The 25,216-nt window shown below is 36.2% G+C and overlaps 1 protein-coding gene across 1 annotated transcript; it reads left to right on the forward strand.

The window, feature by feature from the left end:
* The first annotated feature begins 22,363 nt into the window (after positions 1-22,363).
* LOC145160897 (cytochrome P450 77A2-like) lies at positions 22,364-24,224 on the forward strand. The gene has a single exon (XM_079080272.1). The coding sequence runs from the start codon at positions 22,429-22,431 to the stop codon at positions 23,956-23,958; it is 1,530 nt and encodes a 509-aa protein (XP_078936398.1). The 5' UTR covers positions 22,364-22,428; the 3' UTR covers positions 23,959-24,224.
* Positions 24,225-25,216: the final 992 nt, after the last annotated feature.

Genomic DNA, 25,216 nt, shown 5'->3' on the forward strand with positions numbered 1-25,216 from the left:
GGACCCTCCAGTCTCACAGCTTGTTGGACCCTCCGGTCCGGTCTCAGTAACACATAATATAGCATATATATCACACATACAAATGCATAACTCAAGTAAGCACATACGACCCTTTGGTCACACATAAATACCACTCTAGGTAAAGTATAGTGAGAAGACTTACCTCGGATGATGAACAGCCCCTATAAACGTTGTTGCTACGCACCGACCTCTAACTCTGAGCCAAAACCACAATTAACCCAATTAGGAACTAAGTCCAGACTCTCACTCATTAGGTCTAAAGGAAGACCACTAACCAGCCCATTAATAGCCTAAAACCCATTGGGCCCACCAAGGCCCAATAATAAATGGGCTTACCTGATGCCCACTCTCAAAACTAAATGGCAAGCCCAACTTAAGGGCCCAAACACGAATATATATATTCCTCTGGTCCAATACTCTATTGGAACAAGCCCAAACTCCAGGCCCAACACTCAAGGCCCAAAATGAGACTTATCCCAAAAGTCGACAATGAGGTTACGCGGGGCGTACCTCCCTTGGTACGCTCAGCGTACTCACAATCCAGATTGGCCATCGGGGACACTGGGCCAGTACGCGGGGGGTACAAGATTTACGCTCAGCGTACTCCCCAGATTCACTTTTTCTACTCACTTGGTATTAATCAGTTAAGACATTACCTCAAACCCCAGATCTGGACTCTCTAATGGCCCTTACTCCATAAAGTCAGTGACTTTAAGCCTTTGCATGGCTGATTAGGTCACAAACACTCAAAACACTCATCCTCTTTCCTCATAAAGCTCATAACTCATGCATGGCTTGCTTCTAAAGTCCAAGATTGCAGTTTGATGACTTTACTCCACAAAATACACTAAAAGGGGGTTGATCAAGGTCTCCCGAGCTCATTATCTCATAAAGTCTCTATCTTTTGGGACAAAACCCTAAAATACTCCATATAAATGCACAAATCAAAAGAGTGAGAAAGCTTGAAGCTTTATACCTCTATGTGAAGCTTTCCACACAGCTAAGCTCAGATCCAAAAGCCTGGACTCACACTCCTTCTTCACCAAGGCTTCTTCTCCACTACAAGAACACAAGATTACACTCACAAGCCCTCAAATGCACTCACAAGCTATAAGAACGATGATTTAGGGTTAGGAGGGTTTGGTTTCTAGGAATGGTGGCCAGGAATGAGGCCATCATATCCTTTATATAAGGGACTCACCAAAAATTAGGGTTTACACTCTGTGCCTAGTACGCCCAACGTACCCTTTGGTACACCCAACGTACTAAGTGACTCTACTTGAAAATCACGCACACGAGTACGCTAAGCGTACACATATGTACGCCAACGTACTCAACTGCCACCTTTCTCAAATAAGGGACTTATCTTGCCACAACTTCAAACTTCCATCACTTCTGCGATATAACCTCGATTCCCATGAACCTCAAACCCACGGAAAGGTGACGAGATGCCTTGAGCTTCTACCAACTCGTCGCAACCCCGAGACCTCCTCATGCCCGGTTTGCAGCCCACGAACCCTGATCATGGACGATCCGAAATAGGATGTTACAATTCTCCCCCACTTGACTTAGATTTCGCACTCGAAATCGCTCCTTATCAACACATAGATCGAACCCAAACCCGAGAAGCACCACCGAAAAGACCCCATATACTACAACAATCTCCTCCAAAAGCACCTGAACCCGACAGGGACTCCCGACCCCGAAGAAGGACAGACCCAACTGTCGCTGCGATACTCGGTCTGACTCTCTAGAACTTGAAACTCTAGTGGTCTATCTCCCTGCCAGACCACCCTCACAAAACATCATCCTGCTAATCGCCCATCGAATAGCAGACTCTAAGAATACTCTTCCAACTCTATTTCCCTAATCGATCCCGATCGCAACTCAAAAGGAACGACAAGGTTATAATCCCCTAAGGACTCACCGCCTGAACAACTATCAGAATTCATCGAAAGGAGAGAACCCCAAATCTCAAACACAAGAAAAGATCATGCTCGCTTGGAAGTATCCTCTGATATCTATAGACATAAGCCCCAACTTCCTCTCAATTATCCCCTTCAACACTGAGCATCAGGTCAGCTCCCGACCCAAAAGATGAACCTCCAAGGTTACTCATTGCAAACCAAAACGTCTCACCGACTTCCTTCTCACGATAACTATATCGGCTCATCGCGACATACAAGTCACGAAGTTCGCTTTACCCCAAGCGAATGCTACAACTCATCTGAAATCGTCTCACCTCTGACCTCTGTCGTCTACCACCCACTGGTTCCCTGCATCTCGCGGTTCTTCCCATACCAACGAAACTGATCCACTCCGGCCTAAGATATCAGATGGAGGTCAATACCCCCCCTCAAAATGAAACCCATCTACGAAATCGAAACCTCATCACGCCTATTCAATACACGAATGGATCCAGACTCGAGCTCGAGAGTCTGATTCAACAGCAGAATTGGAATCACTCATTTCCAATCTGGTACTCAACTTATGACCCAAAATTCGTAGATTATGCACACACCATCTCTCCAATTCTTTCCGATTACGATCCCTACTCAACCTGGGATATAATAATTCCCGACTGACACGGAGACCCCCGTCTCGCCCCTGGTTCGGCAACCAGGCTTCCGAAGACTCAAGCGGTAAGGCTACCCAAGCCTAACAACTCCTCTGCGCCATACTCTGACTAGTGAATACTACAGCTCCCGGTAGAACAATATTCACCCTTATCGACTACTGAGTGCTACAACCTCCCCCGTAGTCTTGCAATACTCTCTCACTGACTTGTGTATGCTACGGATCCCCGTAGTATCACAACACTCTCTCTCTATGTATTGAATACTACGGCTCCCCGCAGTATCACGATACTCTCTCGCTGACTAGTGAATACCACGGCTCCCCGCAGTATCACAGCCCTCTCCCACCATCCAGTGAATACTACGGCTCCCCGTAGTATCACGACACTCTCTCACTGACTAGTGAATACCACGACTCCCCGCAGTATCACAGCCCTCTCCCACTATCTAGTGAATACTACGGCTCCCCGTAGTATCACAACACTCTCTTTCGCTGACTCATGGATGCTACGGATCCCCGTAGTCTTACAACACTCTCCCGCTCACTGACTCACCATGGGCTCACTCAACGGTTCCTCCTGATTAGTGTTGCAGAAATCGGCCTAATCGGCCGATTAATCGCTAATCGGACCTCTACCGATGATATTTATTGCTAATCGGTCACTATAGTCGGGATTGGTCAATACAGGTCAAAGTCGGAATTAATCGTACCTAATCGGGCCTAATCGGACCTAATCGGACTTAATCGGACCTAATCGGGTTTGGTCAACGCAGGTCAAACTCGGACCTAATCGGCCCTAATCGGACCTAATCGCCGATTAATCGCTTTTTTGTAAGATTAAAATTAGATTTATAAATTTTTGAATAATTTTCTTAATAATTAATGGTCCCCAATTAATCTCCCGATTAATCCCCGCCTAGCTGATTAATCCCTTATCGCTAGTCCACCGATTAGCGGCCGATTAGCGATTTCTGCAACCATGCTCCTGATAATCCCAAGCGAATACTCCCACCCGGATCCACTTGCTCTTTTATCACCCCATGACCTCATCATCAGGCATCACCACACTGAGTTCACCAACTCATGCTCCGCAGCTCAACATAGATAGGTGCTTACACCCACCCAGCTTATACACCACCACTCCTGATGTAAGTTCTCGCAGGCAAGGCACTAGTCTCAGCACAGATACACCCTTAGACAGTCTCACTCCGGCGACAATCAACTGATGGGTTCCCACGGGAACAAAATCACTCAGTACTCCACTCGCCATCTCACAAGTCGAGTCCTAACATGACCAAAATTAGGACATCATACTCGGGTACCTCGGTACACCATCACAACGTCTCACGCGGTCTTGCCTTTGCCACTGATCTTTCACTTACACAACTCAAAACCTCGAAATACTCCCATCTCCCAAATTGAAACACGGAGGAATCGTCAACGACTAAATACGCGTTGACGCAAATCCGAAGCTCCACCCTCTACTGATCACCGCCCATAGGATCTACTCATACCGACTCTAAAATTGGTCGACAAACCAATTGCTGCCCTCTTCTGGAGAATAGATTACAATCTATACCTATACCCACAAATCTCAGCTATTACACCCTGAACTCAACGACCCATCCACCTCGAACTCAACATTTGCAAACCCGAAAATTTCTAGCCATAATAAATCCTCTGACCAACGGCCACCCGCCGCGAATTCTCTCATATTTCCTTAAGCACATACTCATACATCATCTCGCCTTGCACCTCGCCTCATCCACCAATAACCCAGGTCTTGTGTGTCCACACCGCAGTCCTCCATAACTAGCTCTCTAACCGCACTTAGAACGAATTGCCGATCTTCTCAATTGAATACCCTGTTCTCCCCCACTCAGGGCTCGAACCATCACCAGTCGGCATACCAACAATTTGCTCCATGGACTGTTTCACCAGGTACATCACGCTTGACTCTGGGGACATACCACGAAAACACCCAATGATCTTCCCGAAGGAAACCAAGCAACTCAAAATATCCCGTAACTCAGACAAAATCTCAAAATCCTCCCAGCGCGACTGCCTCTAGTCATCTCGAAATCTCAGACCGATATACCGTCGGACCCCTCAACTGATCTGAAAATCCTGACCCTCAGTCCGGAAATAATGCATTATCACACATCCCATCTCTGACTCCTCGACCGGCCTCCCAACACGGGAATCATCATCAAAGCACGAGACCTCACTCTCACTACCGATACACAACATAACAACGAGGGCCACCGCCCTGACATATTTCTCTTAACCACCAGAAACCGCTGCTAAAAGTATGCCACACTCATAAAGGCACCTTCCTGGGTCTCTTCCATCTCAGCCTCCACTAATGACTCCATGGTACAAGAAATACCTCACAACAGACAAACTGCCCACATACTCTGATGAAAAGGTCACCACCAATGCTACCCCACGGGGTTTACCTCCAAACTCTAAAACCGGAAACTCGATATCTCCTTCGCTTCTCCCTAAAAACGGGAACAACGCAATTCTTGCCACGGGAGGTGACGTCTCATCCATCAGCCGATGGCTCGACTCAGACCTCGATCCTCCAATAAGCATCATCTCTACTCATCCATGAGCCTTGTGACTTCAACTAACCTCTCACCCATAAAATCCCTCGGAAACGAACTCGATTTCCCTTTCAAGGTATACTCCATTAAAACTTGCTCGACATGGCCCTCTAGCCCCACACTCTATCATCTGATCTCAGACTAATCAACCACCACGGGACAACTGGTAAAACCAGAAGCACTAACCGCCACGAATCATGGTACTCGAACCATGTTATTTCCTCTCAATCTGCTATTTAGAACCTCTGGTATTCTCCCTGTTTCGAGTACGGGTCCTTTGCTTTCAGTAGTACAGGCCCATACTATCTGCCACATCTACTCGTACTTTCCACACGGATCGTCCCAGAATTCCTAAGTAGCTCCTCAACCTTCTCAACCACCAATCCCGCTAAACCTGGTCGCTCCCCAGCGACTACTCTCCTCAATCAGTGTACTCATCTGACTAAGGCCACTCCCTAGGCTCTTCCTAGGTTCCCTCACTTGTCACACCCCCAAACCAAGGATGGCGGAAACGTACGGGGGTGGAGGACTTCATGTATAGTATCACAACAACGAGTATAATAGTGCTCAAAGTAAATACAACCATCATAAATATAATTGAAAAGGTTACACCATAGAATAAGTTTACATGTTTCAAAATCAATTACATTATGATGACAAAATGAACTGTTTGACGATTTATCGTCCCATCCTCAAAATGTTGTTGGTTTTCCTGTTTCACTGATTTCCTGAGAATACAAGTAGTTTTGAAAAAGTGTCAACAATTAAGTTGGTGAGTTCATAAGAGTTTTGTTTGAGAAAGAAACCGTTTTCCTTGTAAAAGCGACAGAGTATGTTTCCAGAAAATCCAATATCTTCTTAATTAAGTGTGAAATGAATGCTCCTTTGTTATGCGATAATGAACCCTAGAAAGACCTGTAGGTTCCTTCTATAATTACCCAACGTATATAAGTTATATAAATTTAAGTTAAATAAACCGTTGAATATAATGGGTCTGCCCTAGGTCCACAACCAAACAAGGAACAGGAGATAAGGCGGGCCCACCAATTCTAAGTCGATTGTGACTAGATTCTTATATAACTCTAGCATATACACTTAGCAATTATAGCCGAAGCCTAACAATTCTAGACGTAATGTAGTTTTAATAGAAATATGTTTCCAAAGAAAATCCGATATTTTCCTTAAAGAGTGAATCGTAAGTTTCTATATTAATAAATAGTGCATCCTAGAATTTCCTATAGTTTCCTTCTATAATCTCTAAGTGTATATAAGTTATATAAAATTTAAGTTAAATAGACCGTTGAATGTAATGGGTCTGCCCTAGGCCCACAACCAAACAAGGAACAGGAAATAAAGCGGACCCACCAATTCTAAGTCGATCACGACTAAATTCTATATAACTCTAGCATATACACTTAGTAATTATGGCTGAAAACTAACAATTCTAGATAGAATGTAGTCTTAAAAACCAAAGACCTAGACTATGCTTATCATATTTCATCAAGTAGTGATAGTGGACATATACTATACATATCATAATTCACCAAATAGTGGTAGTGATAGTGAACATGAATTATGCATATTATAGTTTATCAAATAGTGGTAGTGGTAGTGAACATAAACTATACATATCATAATTCACCAAATAGTGGTAGTGATAGTGAACATGAATTATGCATATTATAGTTTATCCAAAAGTGGTAGTGGTAGTGAACATAAACTATACATATCATAATTCACCAAATAGTGGTAGTGATAGTGAACATGAATTATGCATATTATAGTTTATCCAAAATGTTTGTAATGTATATGCAACCTAACTATACCTATTATAGTTCTAGCATGTTTGTTTGTGATGTATAAGGACCCTTTTTCTATGTAAGTTGAATGTATAGCAAAAATATAACTATGTTTATCATGCATTATTTTGTACTAATGGTAATAATGGAGAATTCTTACAATTCAGTGAGTATTTCTGTTATATAATTATACCACAACAAGAAACACATGTAAAATATGAAATCTTCAAAGATTAACACTTTGCTCAACAAGTTACAAAGTGTGATGAAAGTTATAAGCTGTTATCTAAATTTTTACCTTTCTACACTGTTTTAGAAAAATCATAGGAAAATCATACGAAGTCGAAAACTGAATCCGTAAATTCTGAGAGTTCATAAAATGTGTCTAGTTTATTCATAATTTTTATTATGATTTTTAGAAGTCTTTAACTTGTGTTAAAATGTTCATATTCACAGACTGGTCTGAATTCGTTTCTGAAATGATAGGCAGTTTTGTAAAAATCACCATAAATCGTAGAAAAATCGTATGGAGATGTGCAAGTAGTCATTTTAAAGGTATGAACCTGAATTATTTTCATATTAAACAGTTTTGAAAGATATTAAGTTTAAGGTAGTCAAAACAGTCCGTGAATAAGACTCAAATTTTCTGATGAAAGCTGTTGTTTGAGTTTAGTTAAGTTTTTGGTGTTTTAACTTGTATTCCCCCCCTAATACTTGAATAAAACATGAAAATGTAGGGGTATGAACTCACCTTGTGTGTTCTTAGTGGATGGATGTTGAAGAAAAGAAGTGTTCAACTCAAGAACACTTAGAAGATGCCTTGAAGGTTCGAAGATCTAACACAAATGTGATGGAATTTGTGTGAGTATTCTATGATTTTGGGTAGAAGGAAGTGAAATAATCATAAGGAGGATAATATCACTTACCAAAAGTGGAAGAAAACTTGATGATCAGCCCTTGAATATCGAATTTGAGAGAGAGAAGTGAGAGAGAAAGGTGTTTGTTCTTTGGTGGAGAATGAGAGAAGAGTGAGGAGAGATAAGAGTTTTCTAGACCTTGACCAAGAGTATGGCTGAAATTATGGTAGGAAGAGGACAATGATTAACTAGGTATGGTGGAATAGTGACTGTGGATGGTCAAGGAGTGGGTATGGGGGGTTGCTTATGTTACACACTAAGGTAAAGTCAACACTCCACCTCAAATATTCACCCACTAGATTTTATTCTTAAATAAAGATTTCCATAAAAATATGTTTAAATTATGAATATTTAGGGTCTTATATGTTAAAATATGATTTTTGGAGAAAATCCCGCATTAAAATCACGAAAAACGGGCTTACTACGTGAAAATGGTCAAAAACCGGGAAAAACAGACGAAAATCCGAAGTCTGGGCCGGAGGTTCGGTTCCTGATGCTTAGAGCCGAAAGTAGGTGGGAGACGAGAGGAGGGTTCGGTCGCTGGAGAGGAACCGAGAGAAGGGGAAGAGGAACCGAAGGTGCGAAGAGGGAACCGAGAGTGCGAGGAGAAGGAACAGAAGGCGAGGCTCGGTCTCGGTGGCTATCTGCGAGGTTCGGTCTCGGCTGTTGCCTTTCGGTTCTATGAGAAGGCTCGGTTCAACATGATCAGGGGACCGAAATAGACCGAGCCCTCTGTCCATTTCGGCTGAGAGGGTTTCGGTTCTCAGGAGGTTTCGGCTCCTAAGAAGGTTCGGCTCCTTAAGAGGGTTCGGCTCCTTAAGGCTGTTTTTCGCGTAGACTTCCGTTTTCGAGCAGTTTTCGACTAAATCGAGGGTCGGGATGCCCCGAGTGATTATAAGAAGTTGAGAGAGATTTCGAGAGAGATTTGGGAGAGATTTCACATACTTGGAGAGATTTCTCATTCAGAGAGATATTTGGGAGAGATTTCACATACTTGGAGAGATTTCTCATTCAGAGAGATATTTGGGAGAGATTTCACATACTTGGAGAGATTTGGGAGATATTTGACATTCTTGGAGAGATTTATCATACAGAGAGAGAGATTTGGGAGAGATTTCACATACTTGGAGAGATTTGGGAGAGATTTGACATTCTTGGAGAGATTTCTCATACAGAGAGAGATTTGGGAGAGATTTCACATACTTGGAGAGATTTGGGAGAGATTTCACATTCTTGGAGAGATTTCTCTTACTTAGAGAGTTTTGGGAGAGTTAGAGTGAAAGAGATTGGGAGAGACTTCTTTTGTGACCTTTTTGAGTGTTTGGCTTCGCAACGCGAGGTTCTTACACTCTGTTAAGCCTTGTTATGAATGTTATACGCTCTCGAGGGGTATGGAATACTGTTTTATCGAGTAGATTCATCACTTACCCTAATTAGGGTTTAGAATTTCCGAACACGTGAAAACTCTAAGTGATACTTTATTTTAAGATTGTGAGTAGTACAATGAGAATCATAATGGAAACCCTAATATACAAGGGTTAGATGAGTTGACCGGTTTGACTTGTTGACTTTAGTTGACTTTGACTTGGCCAAAAATTGACGGTTGTCACATCACTTGTCTGCCATCAGCAGCTGAAGAACTCCTTATGATGTCAGCCATCTACTATATCGTCATATTCAGTTAGTAGCTGACTCCCATCATCAAGAGTTCCACAAAGCACGAAGCAAGCAGCATTCGGGCATCGAATAATCTCCACCAACGCGTAAAACCACTCTAGGTTACAACTCCACTTGCTCTGCTCCCACAAAAAGGTATCACCAAACTCAAGCAACTCTGCCCCCTCGCGGGTATCTAACTACTCTCTCAGTAGGCTCCTCAAATTCTCATCTAGGTATCTCTCCTAGATTACTCCTATACTCAAGTTCTCTCTAAAAGATCTCTGCTAGATACTCTTACTCCGCACATACTCAAAGCACATCACAGATATCAAAATTCCTAGGCTAAGGCATCACAAATCAGGCAACTCTAGCCCTAAAATATGAAATACCTAGCCTATCTTATAGCATGCATCACTAATATCTCAATAATAACTCATAACACAAATAAGTAAGGGTATTTTGAGAAATCACCGTTCGGGCTCTGGCTGATTGTACACACTGCTCCTTCTCGTTTTTCTCTTAGAAACTCTTGCTCATTTTAGAAAAATCATTTCTCTTGAAATTTTTTCTCAAATCCTCAGTTTGAGTCCAGATATACCCGAAGGTGCATCCGAATCCCTCAAACCAAGGCTCTGATACCAACTTGTAACACCGAAAATTTCCAAACAAAATTTTCTTTTAAAAATCATATAATTCTCATAGCGCATTTCACCAAAATCTCATTTAGTTAATTTACAAAACGCATCTCCAAATTGTTTAATTAATAATCCAGGATCCTCAAATATAACTCTTTCTCTGGTGTGTACAATCGAGCCGGTGCCTTCCCGCGATCCTGATAAAAACCTGAAACACATAACACATAACATGGTAAGCACGAAGCTTAGTGAGTTCCCCAAAATACCACATACAACACATTAGCCACTCGAGGCTATAACTCTGTAAGACCCTCTGGTCTATGTGTCTCAGTGGGACCCTCCAGTCTCATGGCTCGTTGGACCCTCTGGTCCGGTCTAAGTGAGGACCCTCCGGTCTGACAGCTCGTTGGACCCTCCGGTCCGGTCTCAGTAACACATAATATAGCATATATATCACACAGACAAATGCATAACTCAAGTAAGCACATACGACCCTCAGGTCATACATAAATACCACTCTAGGTAAAGTATAGTGAGAAGACTCACCTCGGATGATGAAGGCTCAGCGTACTCACAATCCAGATTGGCCATCGGGGACACTAGGGTGGTACGTGGGGCGTACAGGAATTACGCTCAGCGTACTCCCCAGATTCACTTTTTCTACTCACTTGGTCTTAATCAGTTAAGACATTACCTCAAACCCCAAATCTGGACTCTCTAATGGCCCTTACTCCATAAAGTCAGTGACTTTAAACCTTTGCATGGCTGATTAGGTCACAAACACTCAAAACACTCATCCTCTTTCCTCATAAAGCTCATAACTCATGCATGGCTTGCTTCTAAAGTCCAAGATTGGATTTTTATGACTTTACTCCACAAAATACACTAAAAGAGGGTTGATCAAGGTCTCTGGAGCTCATTATCTCATAAAGGCTCCATCTTTTGGGACAAAACCCTAAAATACTCCATATAAATGCACAAATCAAAAGAGTGAGAAAGCTTGAAGCTTTATACCTCTATGTGAAGCTTTCCACACAGCTAAGCTCAGATCCAAAAGCCTGGACTCACACTCCTTCTTCACCAAGGCTTCTTCTCCACTACAAGATTACACTCGCAAGCCCTCAAATGCATTCACAAGCTATAAGAACGATGATTTAGGGTTAGGGTTTGGTGTCTGGGAATGGTGGCCAGGAATGAGGCCATCATATCCTTTATATAGGGGACTCACCAACAATTAGGGTTTCCACTATGTGCCTAGTACTCCCAGCGTACCCTCTGGTACGCCCAGCGTACTAGGTGACTCCGCTTGAAAATCACGCACACGAGTACGCTAAGCGTACACATATGTACGCCCAACGTACTCAGCTGCCACCTTTCTCAAATAAGGGACTTATCTTGCCACAACTTTAAACTTCCATCACTTCCTCAATATAACCTCGATTCCCATGAACCTCAAACCCACAGAAAGGTGACGAGATGCCCTGAGCTTCTAGCAACTCGTCGCAACCCCGAGACCTCCTCATGCCCGGTTTGCAGCCCACGAACCCTGATCACGGACGATCCGAAACAGGATGTTACATGATGATTTCAGAGAGGCTTACACATTGTTAAGCCATAACACTGAAGTAGATGATAAAGTAAGTAACTCCGCTGTATTCAATCAATATAAGCTCTTAACCATGGTTAGGACTTAGGACTTAACTCACTCATTATATATATATATATATATATATATATATATATATATATATAACACACACACACTTGATGTTACCTAACAACAACAATGGCTAACGAGACAGTTATAGTTGATAATAACACATGGAACAACACATTGCTACTGTTGGTACTGCCATGCCATCACCCGAAAAAGCTGCTTGGGAAATTTTCAACTCTTTGGATGTCTAGCTTTAATTTTTTAAAATAATATTAAAGAATTAAAAATAAGAAATTAATTATTTGAAGTTTTCATCATTGCCAGGTGTTGTGGGATACTCTAGTGATTATATAAAAAAGTTCCTATGGATGGGTCCATATATGAGGAGGCATCTTCCCACATATCAAGGAGCCTGATTATCTTTGTATGTTTACTTACTTAAAGTAATGTACTTTCATTTTTTTTAATTAATTATAGCATTTTACTTTCAAATTGTTTCTTATTAGGGCATTGTACTTTTGAAAAATGGAAAATAAATTACTTCTATTTCATTGTTATTTCTTCTATTTCATTTTTATTTATCTATTCTAATAGACTTGATTTTGCAAGTTGCACAAAGAGATGGTCAATACCGAATTGATTCACAGGTGACTCCAACCATGCTAAACCCCCTTATGTACAAACTATCATATTTCAGGTAAACAGTAATCTACTACTTTTTTTCTTATTTTGTTTAACAATATAAGTAACACTGATTTTATTTATTTATTTATGTAGATTTGTGGAGACTGATGGTGGTAATAAATTCCAAGATATAAGTTTTACAAATACATACATATATATATATATATATATATATATATATATATATATATGTGTGTGTGTGTGTGTGTGTGTAAGTTATAAAACTTATATCTTGGAATTTATACACGCACTTGAGAAACATACTACCTATTTTATTTTCTATTCGTAAAAATGTATATTACTCACTTAAATAGGTAGTATACACTTGAGAAACAATTTTGAAATCACATCAAAGGGGTCAAAATCAAGGCCGACTTTACCCTTTGCAAAACTAAGCAAGGGCTTAAGGCCTCTAATTCTAAAGGACCCCCAATTTTAAAGCTTATTTTGTTCTATATGTATATATACATATTTTTTGGGTTACAAAGACAAGTTGAAGCTTGGCCTGGTGATAAAATCACTGGTTTATAAAAGTCTTAAGTTTGAAACTGTTAGCTTACTTGAAGGGCCTAGATTTTTTTTGTTTGCTTAGAGCCCCCAAATTGATTGAGTCGCCCTTGGTCAAAATTGTTTTTTTTAATTTAAACTATTTTTTTATAAAAAACAAACATTTCATTAAAATAAAATAAAAAATTACAATACCGAAAAAAATACATAACACCACATTTAAAAGTTAAAAACACAAAGATTCAAACATGACCCGTATTTGCATGCATTATGAATTTAGGTTGTATTTATAATGATATAAAGTTAAAAAAATCACAAAAATAGCCACTACTAACCATTTGAGCCTTAAGCATCACTCTCTTTGATCAGCAATTGAATGCCATAGAAACCTTCTAGGCTCGGCATGACGGTAATGTGGGCGTTGTATGTTGTGTATGTGGAATAGATGCCGACGTATACACCGAACCACTCCGATGAGTCTAACGGAATTTTTTAACTCGTAGCTATATATACACCACTAGGTGTAAAACCCGTGTATTATACGGGTTGATTAAAAAAAATTAAATATCAAAGTGTAAACAATAACTATTTTTTAAAATAAAATTTTAAAATAAGAAATAAAAAAAACATATTAATTACAATTTATTATCACATTTATTATATTTATACTTTACATATATAAGTATAAATATTATGTGGCTTTTTAATTTTAAAATAAAAAAAAAAACAAAAATTGACATGTATATATTATTTATTTAAAAATATCACAAAATAACAAGTGTCAAAACTAATGAGAAATTGACATGTGACAAAATAAATCTTCATTTATTATAGTAGATAAATAAATTTGTGATTTGACATGCCATCATTACTATACTAAATTAACTTTACATCCAATTAATATAAAAATTAAAACATTGCTTGGAGATGCCCTAACAGAAGAACAAAAGAAAATATTCCATCCTTCTCCAACGTGACAGCATTAATTGCATTGACCATAAATCATATGTATGTATATAAATGATTTTACCTTTTTTTAGTCAGTTATATGGTTGGTTAATACAAAAGAGTTGGCTAAAAATACAATTTATTTTTCCATACAGATGTCCTATTTGATTTTTAAGATATTTTTATTGGTTGAATTTGTATTGTTTTCCAAAAAAATAATTATAAATAGTGTATTATATGTTGATTTTTAATAAAAGTGTTCATTGGGTGTTTAAGAGGTGTCAATTTAACATTAGAAAAAATACATTTAATTGAATCTCTATATAAAAGAATACTAAATTTCATAAAAACTTATACTTTGGTTTTGTTTTTAAATTGATCGCTAAAAGGCTTTTTTTTTTTCCTTTTATGTTTAACCATTCTGATTATCGTTAACAAATTGTAAAAACATTTGCAATAATATTTTAATGATAAAATTTGAATTTTTTGTAAAAAACATAAATTTTTAATGGTTAAATCATAATTGTATTTGTTTAAAGTGTATAAACATAATAAATTCCAAATTAAGTTTTTTTTTTTCAAAATATAAAGTTTTTTGTAGTGTGCTTGTTTGAAAAAAAAAACTTCAGTAAAATAATAATAATAATCGGTGTAAACCAAAAAATTTCGAAGTTTATGATTTTTACGAATTTACCATATGAAAAAAAAAAAAAAAAAAGAACTATAGAGCACCGCATCATGGTTTCTGTTATTTTCTCATTCACACAATAATAAAGATTTAACTAATTTTAACAATCACCTTCAATATGACCAGATGATAATTATTTTGTATAAAGTATTTGAAAATAAAGTTAATTTATGTTTAAATTTCATAGACTTCAATCTTAAATAAGCTAGCGTTTAAAAACAAAAAACTAACTTTTCTTTTGTTCCTTTTCAATATTTTATAGAAAATGATTTTCGTTTTACACTAATATCTTCAAAATGTACTTCAATAAATAATAAATAAAAAATAGAACTTAGGAATCAAAATCAATGCTTAATTATTTAATTAGAAGTGGACAAACGATCTAATATAGTTGTTAAATCTTATGAAAAAAGTATCATGAACCCTAATCATCTTTATATTCTAGTTTTAATAGTAATTAATAATTATATGATCAAATTGGTATATAATAAATTTGGAGTTGAATGTTTGTGCAACTATAATTAGAAAATATAATATGAACATTTTGAATGTGATGATTACGTAACAGTGTATTTAATTTTTTAGAGTTCAATAGACAATAAAAAATAAATAACAAATTATATATAAAGTAATATGCAGTTTATTTAAAGTAAATTAAACTTTGTAGACTTAAATCATAAATGATATATCAATGCGCATATATTTTGTAAATTATTTTATGTGGAATTTTTTTTTTATATGATAAGAGTCTTAATCAAAATTGAAATCATGATAAAAATCTATTATTTTGTTGGTGATTAACCGTTTATTTCACAATAGATTAAAGAAAACACTTTTTTGGTACAAAACTTTTGACCCACAAAAATTTGGGTGTTGACAGGTGTAGTGTAGGAAAAGAAAATAAAAACAATTGAAGTAAAGTAAGCATGACAACATGCCCTTATAATTGTGGGCAACATGAAAATAAACCTATAATCTTCGACAATAAATTGGAGACACCGTTCAATTGTGGGCAACATGAAAGATTTTGTTTTAGAAATATAATTATATTTTCTTTACTACTCTTAAACTCTCATTTTTAATTAAAATTGACTCTTTAGTTTATAGATGAATGATATTTTTCATGGTTGTCAAAATCGTGATCTTGATCGTAGGATCGTACGATCGTAGGTATGAAAAACGAGTCGGATCGTAAATGGATCGTATTTGGGTATGATTGCAGGTATGATCGTAAGATCGTAGGATCGGGATCCGATCCGATCCTACCTTCCCTTGATTTTTTCTTCTTTTTTTGCAAATGAATTTTTTTACCACTTCATGTCTTTTACCTTTACCAACTATAGTTTATCATTTTGTGTTGTAACTTATGACTATATTTTAAAGTTTTTATAACTTTTGAACGAAAAATTGAATGTTTGAAATATTTTTCATGTTTTAAAATTATGTTTTATTTTGTGGGATCTTACGATCCCGATCCCGATCTTGCAAACCAAAAAACGATCTTACGTAGGATTCCCGATCTTTACAACCTTTGTATTTTTCATCAATACCTCATATCGTCAACTACATATATTATATGTTTGGAAATGATTAAGCTATGTTATGACTTACGACCTTAAAGCATCATCAACTCATCATTCTAATAATTTTAATCTCTAACTAAATGACATTTCCGATGATTAACCTTTTCCAATAGTTTTTTTTAATTAAATTTAACTAATCTATCTAAAAATTTTTATTAAACTCATTCATTTAGTTAATCGCTTTGAAACATATATTTTATTTAAATTGTTACAAACAAACAAAATATAAATACAAACTATGTCATGCCTTTATTTTATATACATAAAAAATACAAAAAAAAAAAATTATTATGTTATAGTTATAAAAACACAAAATTGCAAACATGGTGTGGTTTCTCATTTTACCCTTGTAAGTTAATTTTTATAATTTTTAATATTTTATAAGAATCTAATACATTTAAAATATAAAATAAACCCCACCCCTCAAACCCTTATTCAAGCCACCATGTCCACCCATTCTAAATCTATATCTTTCATAATATTTGAAGAGCCCCCTACACCACTTTGGACCACCATCGTCATACTGTCGTCGGAAGCCACCGACTCAGTGTCTTAGCTTCAACCTCCGCTATCGAAAACGAAGTTCCAAATGCCTAATTCACCTTGAAATCAAAGCCAACCCCACACATTCATGTTCTTCTCCATATCTGACCTCGCTGTCACCCCTTCCTTCCTCCTTCGGCTTCTTCTACGGCGACAACCACCACTCTCCACTACTGTAAATGGAAATAAACATGCACACATGCAAATAAACACACATACCCTTACAATTAAACACACACATACACACCTGCAAATTAACACACACATACATATTGAACTTACCTATACCTATGAATATGGAACCTAATAAACCCTCGAATCTAGAACCATTTTTGCACGCAAAGGATTTAAGAACAACAAGAAGGAGATAAATCAATTTCGGAAGCATCTGTCGATCCTCTTGTTGTGTCATTTCAACTTTATAATTGGTTATGATGGTGGCATTGGATAGGTGTTTCTAGTGTTTGGTTGGGAAGGGAGTGGAAGGTGTCTATTGGGGGGTCGATAGTAGAGAAAAACAATAGATGAAATTAATTGAAACGACGACATGATCGTTAGAGCCTTCTCAGGTGAGGCAGTGACGGTAGGAGGTGGCAGACTATAGGAAGAACATGTAGGCGATATATTGTTTTGGAGGTAAGAGACATCATGAGATAAAAGAAAGTAGGAGTGGAGGTTAGTTTTATTTTCTATTTTAAATTTATTAAATTCTTAATAAATATGAAATAATATATAAAAATTAAATTACAAGGATAAAATAGTCTTTTTTTTAAAAAAAAAGACTAATTATACAGTGAAACTAATAAAAAATATCAAATATATAACTTTTTAAAGATTTTGACCCTACCATTTTTTCAATTTTGTATATGTGATTCAATGATTTTAAATGACCAATAAAAAATACAAATAATAAACTATATATAAACGTTCTCATTAAATAAAAAACAAATAACAATAATAATAGGACATTAAAAAACTCTTCTTAAAATAAAAAAACAAATAATAGTAAACTATAAAAAAAACTCTAGTTAAAAATGTTCTTAGTATATCATATATATATATATATATATATATATATATATATATATATATATATATATATATATATATATATATATATATATATATATATATATATATGGGAAGGCTCATGCGAAAATGCAAATATCATGTGAAAATGAAAACAACCAATAAGGATGGAACACATCATTATCCATATAGTTTTAATTAAAAATACTTAAATTATGTATAAAGGTTATTTGAGTAATTTATTAAATTAATAACTCCTCCTTTACAGGATCAGTTTTAATATACATATTGCAGTTTAAAAACTTCTGTACAACATCCGATTAGAACTACTTTCCATTCGGTTAAGATCTTATATTCAAAATTTATTCTATGCAATTAAAATCTATCCATCTCTCGTATATACATAAAAATTTACACATCATTTATATATAATATTTAAATTTTGAATTTCAATAAAAGCTTGAAGGACAAACAAGTAATTGACTAAACCAACTTCATTGTAACTTCCACAATCAGTTTTGGAACCAATAATAAACGACTGTTTCCTTTCAATTAACTTTCATAATCTAATAAACTATGGTTTAAAAAACAATATTCTAGCTGTCACATTTAATAAGGCGACCAAAAGTATGTATTCTATCCTAGCCCTCATCTGTAATCAAACTATGTAATAAAATTCAGAGTAAAAAATTGTATTTTATTTATATATTTTTAATTAAAAAAACATGTTTTACAATGAAACATCCAATATTAAATAACATGTTTTGCATAAACAAACTGGCCAAAGTACATTATTTTGATTTATTTAAATTACATTCATCTTTGACTTCCTTTCCTATTCATTGAACTGCTTCCACGAGGCAACACTTGAGTTTATCAATGTGAGATATGAAATTGACAACAACGAACCTGTAAATGAAACAATTTCAAGAAATTAATATTGATGGAGAAATAAACTGATAATATTGGTTGGGCCATGTCGATTTGAGCCGAAACATTTGTTATTCGACATTCTTACAACCTTAGTTGGCTCATCTTTACACATCCTAAAATACACATAAAAGAAAATATTAACACAAAATAAAAAAATACTATACATGTTGATATCTACAAGAATGATGGATTGTTATTTATCAATTAAGAATTTGAAGTAGGTTTTCACCTGCATTAACATGTCATAAATTTTGTCAAATACTTTAAGGGAAAAATAATAAATTAATAAACCAAGGTCCAGAAAAGAAAGGTACAACTTATCAATACATATGAGGAAAAACAATCGATTGATTTTATGCTTCAAAATTTACCAAAATAGGCTCCATTTGCCCACCATTTCCTTCCATTTATAACAAATGTATCATCTTCTACCTTTATGATAACTCTATTAGTGATTTCATAATAGAGTCTCAATGAAAGAAATTGCAAATAAAAACATAAAATAATTACACATACCACAAAGAAAAGTGGACTAATGTACCAAATATTTAGCTCTAAATAATATAACTCCAACAGACTTCAATTAAATGATGCAAGTTTGACCATAATGTGAATTTTACAAATCTGATAGATTTCAATTAAATTATGAAAACACGTTTTTCATTACTTTTATTAAAACTAGAATCAACAAATCTCTTTAACATCATTTCAACAAATGTAGATAGATATTCTCTTAGTTGAAACATGATAGAAGCTTCTGTTTACTTTTCGTTTGTTGATCGAAACTGTTAGAACAATTCACAATAGCCTTTAACACTTCTTCATCAAACTCCAACAATCAATTAATCTTAAAATATAGGATCGTATATTATATTAAACATATTAATGCTAACAATTTTACCAAAAACAAATACTTGTGAGCTGTGACTAATAAGAAACATATATACTAAGGGTAAATTAGTAAATCAAATACTTATGACTGTTAAAACATATATTATTGCTAAAAATTCTGTTAAAAACAAATTAAAACCTATAATGATTAGCATTTTGTAAAAATAATTGCAAAGGCTAAACAAATTAGTTATATTATACATTCTGCCAAAAACAAGAATTGTGACTATTAAAAACTAAAATATTGACTATTAAAAACGGATTGATGATATATTTTGTGATTAGTAAATCAAAGACAACCAAAGCCAGATTTGGCTGTCGAAGTTCCACTGAGGGGGTGGGGGGAATTTAGAGTAGGAGATTGAGATACAAATGAAAAGGAATTTGATAAAAAGAACCATTCATACCCTTGAGTAGTTTCATGCTTGCTTCTCCATGACCCATACAAAAATAATTGTTGGTGAATTTGGACAAAAGAATCATTCGTTCCTGGATTCAAAAAATATATACAAAGCCTATTCTACTTTGGATCATCTAAAAAAGTATTTTTTTTTTCTATTTTAGTGTTGTATTGAGACTTGTCACTAGAATAGATTAGAAATTTATATCTAGCACATAACAAGATTAGAGAAATACCAGGTATGAGGGGAAGGTAAGTCAATTAAAGTTGTTTCAAACCTGAAAAACAAAACCCATAATCCAAGATCGTTCATTATGACCTCAAATCAAATCAACGAGGAGATACCTCCTCATCCCAAACCCTAGTTCTAATACCCAAATCCCCAAATCCACCTTCTCTAACCTTAAATTAAAATTCGATAAAATCTCTGTAGTGCAGAGCACCGAGCAGTGAGGAAGAACGAACGAAGAAAGAAGAGAACCATAGAAGAGAACTGGACCTATAGAGAGAACATGTGTAGCCGACAAACGACGATAGCGAACAACGGTGGTAAACGATGACAATGTCCAACGGCGGTCGCTTGGAATGTAGTCGCGAAGGACGGTGGAGGAGGACATTGGCATTGAAGACATCGTGAATGAAGGGCTTTCGTTTGATTTCAGAAGCCATGATTGGAGGCGGTGCATTGGTCGAAGGGGTCGAGCGGTGGTGGAAATGGAAGACTGATGTTGAAGACCGATGGTAAATCGAGATGTCTTTTGATTTCAGAAGTCGTGGGTCAAAAAACTAGGGCAAGCGGGTGAAAAATGGTGAGTTAACTCTAGGAACATGTCACAGTTATATTCTTTTGTAACCGTAGTCCGTATATAAAAGGTAAAATTACTGTTTACTCCCTAATCCTATTAATGTAATTAGTATTTAAATATAAATTATTTGTCATAAATATATACACGTGGCACATTCTGATAGGTTGTTTTTATTTTTACAAATTACTTGTGTTTTCACTAGAACCTACTTCTATATATATATATATATATATATATATATATATATATATATATATATATATATATATATATATATATATATATTAAATTTATGTTAGATATATAATAGCAAATTTACCCAAAACCTGATTGTTTTTTTAATGAGTTAGTGGGTAGATGTTAAATTCACCAAATTAGTTAGGTGGTGTTTGTTTTTTGTCCGCAGATCTTCCTGGTCTCTTTTGTCTGTGCAGCGCAGACCACGCGCAGACATTAGCCTTCGCAGACTTTTTGTTTTTTTGAAGACTGCAGACCTAAAAATGTTGTGCGCGCTCTTCTTGGCGCAGATGTGGACCGGAGTCTTCTAACATCTTCAGACATCTTCTAGCCTAAAAAACACATATACTGTATTATTTTTAGTTTTTTTGAATTTATATTTTTTCCAAATTTATTAGTGATAAACAATTTGAAAAAAAAAAGTTACAATACTTAGAAAAAAAGTTCGGCGACACAAACATGATATTTTTGACAAATTTATAAATAAAAGTTTATTACAATAATGGTCGTTGAACTTGTTTATATAAATATGAAAAAAAATAATATATTCTTATATTTTTTGTGGCAAATTTTATAAAACATTATTTAATAAAGTATCGTCAATTTCTTAGAAAAAATATTTATGACACGTTTTTAATTGATTTAATTGAAAAAATCAAGGATGATTTCCATTCATTTATATATCAAATTCTTTGATTCCTAATTACAATGTTTAAGCATAACTTTGCGACCAAAATTATTGGTTTTTATCAAATATATACGTTAATTTGTACTATTTTTATTTTCACTTTTTATACAATAATACATAAAAGTTGATTTAGATTTGTTAATTATTTATAACAAAGTTATAAATATATTAAAAAATCACTTTGTAGTTTTAAAAAATCAGTTTATTTAGATTTTAGTTTATTTTAGTAGCCTGCAGATGTTAAAAAAACAAACAGTTTTTTTTTAAACTGCAGACGTTTGGTCCACCTCTTCTGCTGCAGAGATATATAGATATGGTCCGCAGACTACAGACATTTTACCTCAAAAAAACAAACAACAACTTAATTCGTCTATCTCCTAATTTAAACTCAATACCTCCTATCTAAAAGGATTTCACCTCTACCAAGTAGGCTACTCCCATGATTATGGCACTTGATTGGTATGTAGTTGGGAGATTTTGAATGTATCCTCTTAATTACACCTCCACCTGTAAATTCATGCATTTTTCTCTTTTATATACCTCCACTCATTCTCATACTCATTACTCATATCATTTCCCAATTTCATCATTTTCCTCTCAGCAACACCGACAACAATATGGAGGCTTCTGTTCTCTCTCCTTATTATCATATAATCTTCGCTGCAATAGCTTTGTTGGTATCTGGGATTATGTTTTTGTTCACAAGGAATTCTAAATCCAAGCTATTGACTCTCCCTCCTGGCCCTCCTGGTTGGCCGGTCATCGGCAATCTTTTTCAGGTGGCCGGTTCCGGGAAGCCTTTCTTCCAGTATATCAGAGAATTGCTGCCGAGATACGGTCCGATTTTCACTCTTAAAATGGGGTCCCGCACCATGGTTATTTTGTCCAGTGCAGATTTGGTTCATGAGGCGTTGATTGAAAAGGGTGCATTATTCGCTACCCGACCCTCTGAAAATCCCACCAGGACGGTTTTCAGCTGTGACAAATTTACTGTCAACGCTGCGTTGTACGGTCCGGTGTGGCGGTCGCTCCGGCGGAACATGGTCCAGAACGCGCTTAGTGCGGCTAAATTACGTACGTTTAGGCATGTGAGGGATACCGCCATGGATAAGCTTGTTGAACGGTTGAAAATGGAGGCGGATGCGAACGGCGGAGCAGTTTGGGTGCTGAGAAATGCACGGTTTGCGGTGTTTCGCATTCTTCTTGCGATGTGTTTTGGCGTGGAGATGGACGAGAAGACGATCGAGAAAATGGACGATATGATGAAGACGGTTTTGATCACCCTGGACCCGAGAATCGACGATTATCTACCATTACTGAGACCTTTTTTCTCGAAGCAGCGGAAGAAAGCAATGGAAGTCAGGGAGCAGCAAATTGCGACGTTAGTGCCGTTCATCGAGCAGCGTCGAGCGGCGGTGAAAAATCCAGGATCCGATCCAACGGCGGCAGAGTTCTCATACCTGGATACTTTGTTCGACTTAACAGTGGAGGGACGGAAGCATCCTCCAACGAATCCAGAGATTGTCAGTTTGTGCTCGGAATTCCTCAACGGAGGCACCGATACCACCGGAACGGCGATCGAGTGGGCCATCGCGAGGTTTATCGAAAACCCTACCATACAATCGAAGCTCTACGACGAGATCAAAGCCACCGTCGGCGAGAAAAGAGTCGACGAGAAAGACGTCGAGCACATGCCCTACCTAAACGCCGTGGTAAAGGAGTTATTGCGAAAACACCCGCCCACTTATTTTTCTCTAACCCATTCGGTTATCGAGCCTGCAAAGTTAGCCGGGTATGATATACCGATCGGAACAAATGTTGAGATATTTCTACCGGGTGTAGCAGAAGATCCGAAACTGTGGAAAAACCCGAAAAAATTCGACCCAGATAGGTTCTTGACCGGCGGCGAGGATGCAGACATTACAGGGGTGACCGGAGTTAAGATGTTGCCGTTTGGGGTGGGGCGGAGGATCTGCCCAGGGCTGAACATGGCGACGGTGCACGTGAATCTGATGATAGCTCGGATGGTTCAGGAATTCGAATGGAGGTCCTTCCCGGAGGACACAAAGGTTGATTTCAGTGAGAAATTGGAGTTCACAGTGGTGATGAAGAAGAGTCTTAGAGCTACAATTAGACCAAGAGTTTGAATATGGATTAAGGATTAAACAATAATTGGTAAATCTTGTATCCGGATCCATATCCGTATTGTTATTAATAATTTGTTTAATGTTTTTTACAGTGTAGAACTATATAGATCTATATTTTTGAATTTTTGGATATTAAATTTTGTAGTGTACTTTTGTATGATGTAATGTTTTCTTTATGACTTAGCTCTTTAATATTATGAATAGGTTTTTATGTAATTTGTTTAATGTGAGCCTTTAATACGATACATTGATGATGTTGGTTTTTATGAGAATTTGCAGGAACAAATATAAGTGTTTGGGGTTCATGATTTTGGTTTAGTTGAAGTTCATTTGTACGGTAAAACTGTTTTTTCTACACTGTCAGATACAACTCAATTGTTCATATATTGCAGAGATCATAAATTTTTATTAAATATATTATTTTTTGAGTTCTTTTTGTTGTGGGCATTTCAATAGTAATTTTTGGGGTAAAAAAATTTTCCTGATAAAAAAATAAAGTGTAAAATGTAGTGATTTTCAAAAGAAAAAGAAGATAATATACAAATGGGAAAAGTTTAAGAAAATGTCTTAAAATGGGGGACTATTTTCACAGCAAATATTGATCTGGTATATGAACAGAAAGAAAAATAAAGTTTCGAAGTGTAAAAATTGGGTGTTAAGTTGAGAGATTTTCGAAAAAATAAAAATTTAAAAATGAGGAAAAATTTACAAAAATGTCTTAAAACAGGGGACATCTCACAATAAATATTTATTTCGTATTTGACCCCGAATATAACAACCATTACTATTTTATGGTTATATTGTCATTTTATCTATTAATTTTAATTATACATTTTTTTGACATTTTATCCACTCTAACTTGTCATGAATAGACGTTATCACTTTTTTTTCCCTTTCAGTTCTCGATATCAAATATGGGATATGAAAACACGAGTTGATTATCTCATATATGATAACTTCAAAATTGTGATGGAAATAATATTTTCTTACTAAAGTCTGTTTTGGTAAGAAATCTTGACCGAGTAAAAAACATGTTGTTTGATTGTACATCTGACGACTGAATATACTGTCCAATGAAACATGACCATTTTACCCTGCTAAAATACTTTTCATCTACATTTTATACCATTTAGATACAAAAACCTCTCACTTCAAATACAAACCCCCACCTCAACATACTCTGGAATCATCGGTTCCGGAGTTGTCTTCAATTCCAACACACAATCCATTTTAGCCTCCTGTCCCTATTTGATGCCAC

The sequence above is a fragment of the Lactuca virosa genome, chromosome 2, assembly GCF_052849685.1.
Source record: "Lactuca virosa cultivar CGN04683 chromosome 2, Lactuca_virosa_CGN04683_v6, whole genome shotgun sequence".
NCBI lineage: Eukaryota > Viridiplantae > Streptophyta > Magnoliopsida > Asterales > Asteraceae > Lactuca > Lactuca virosa.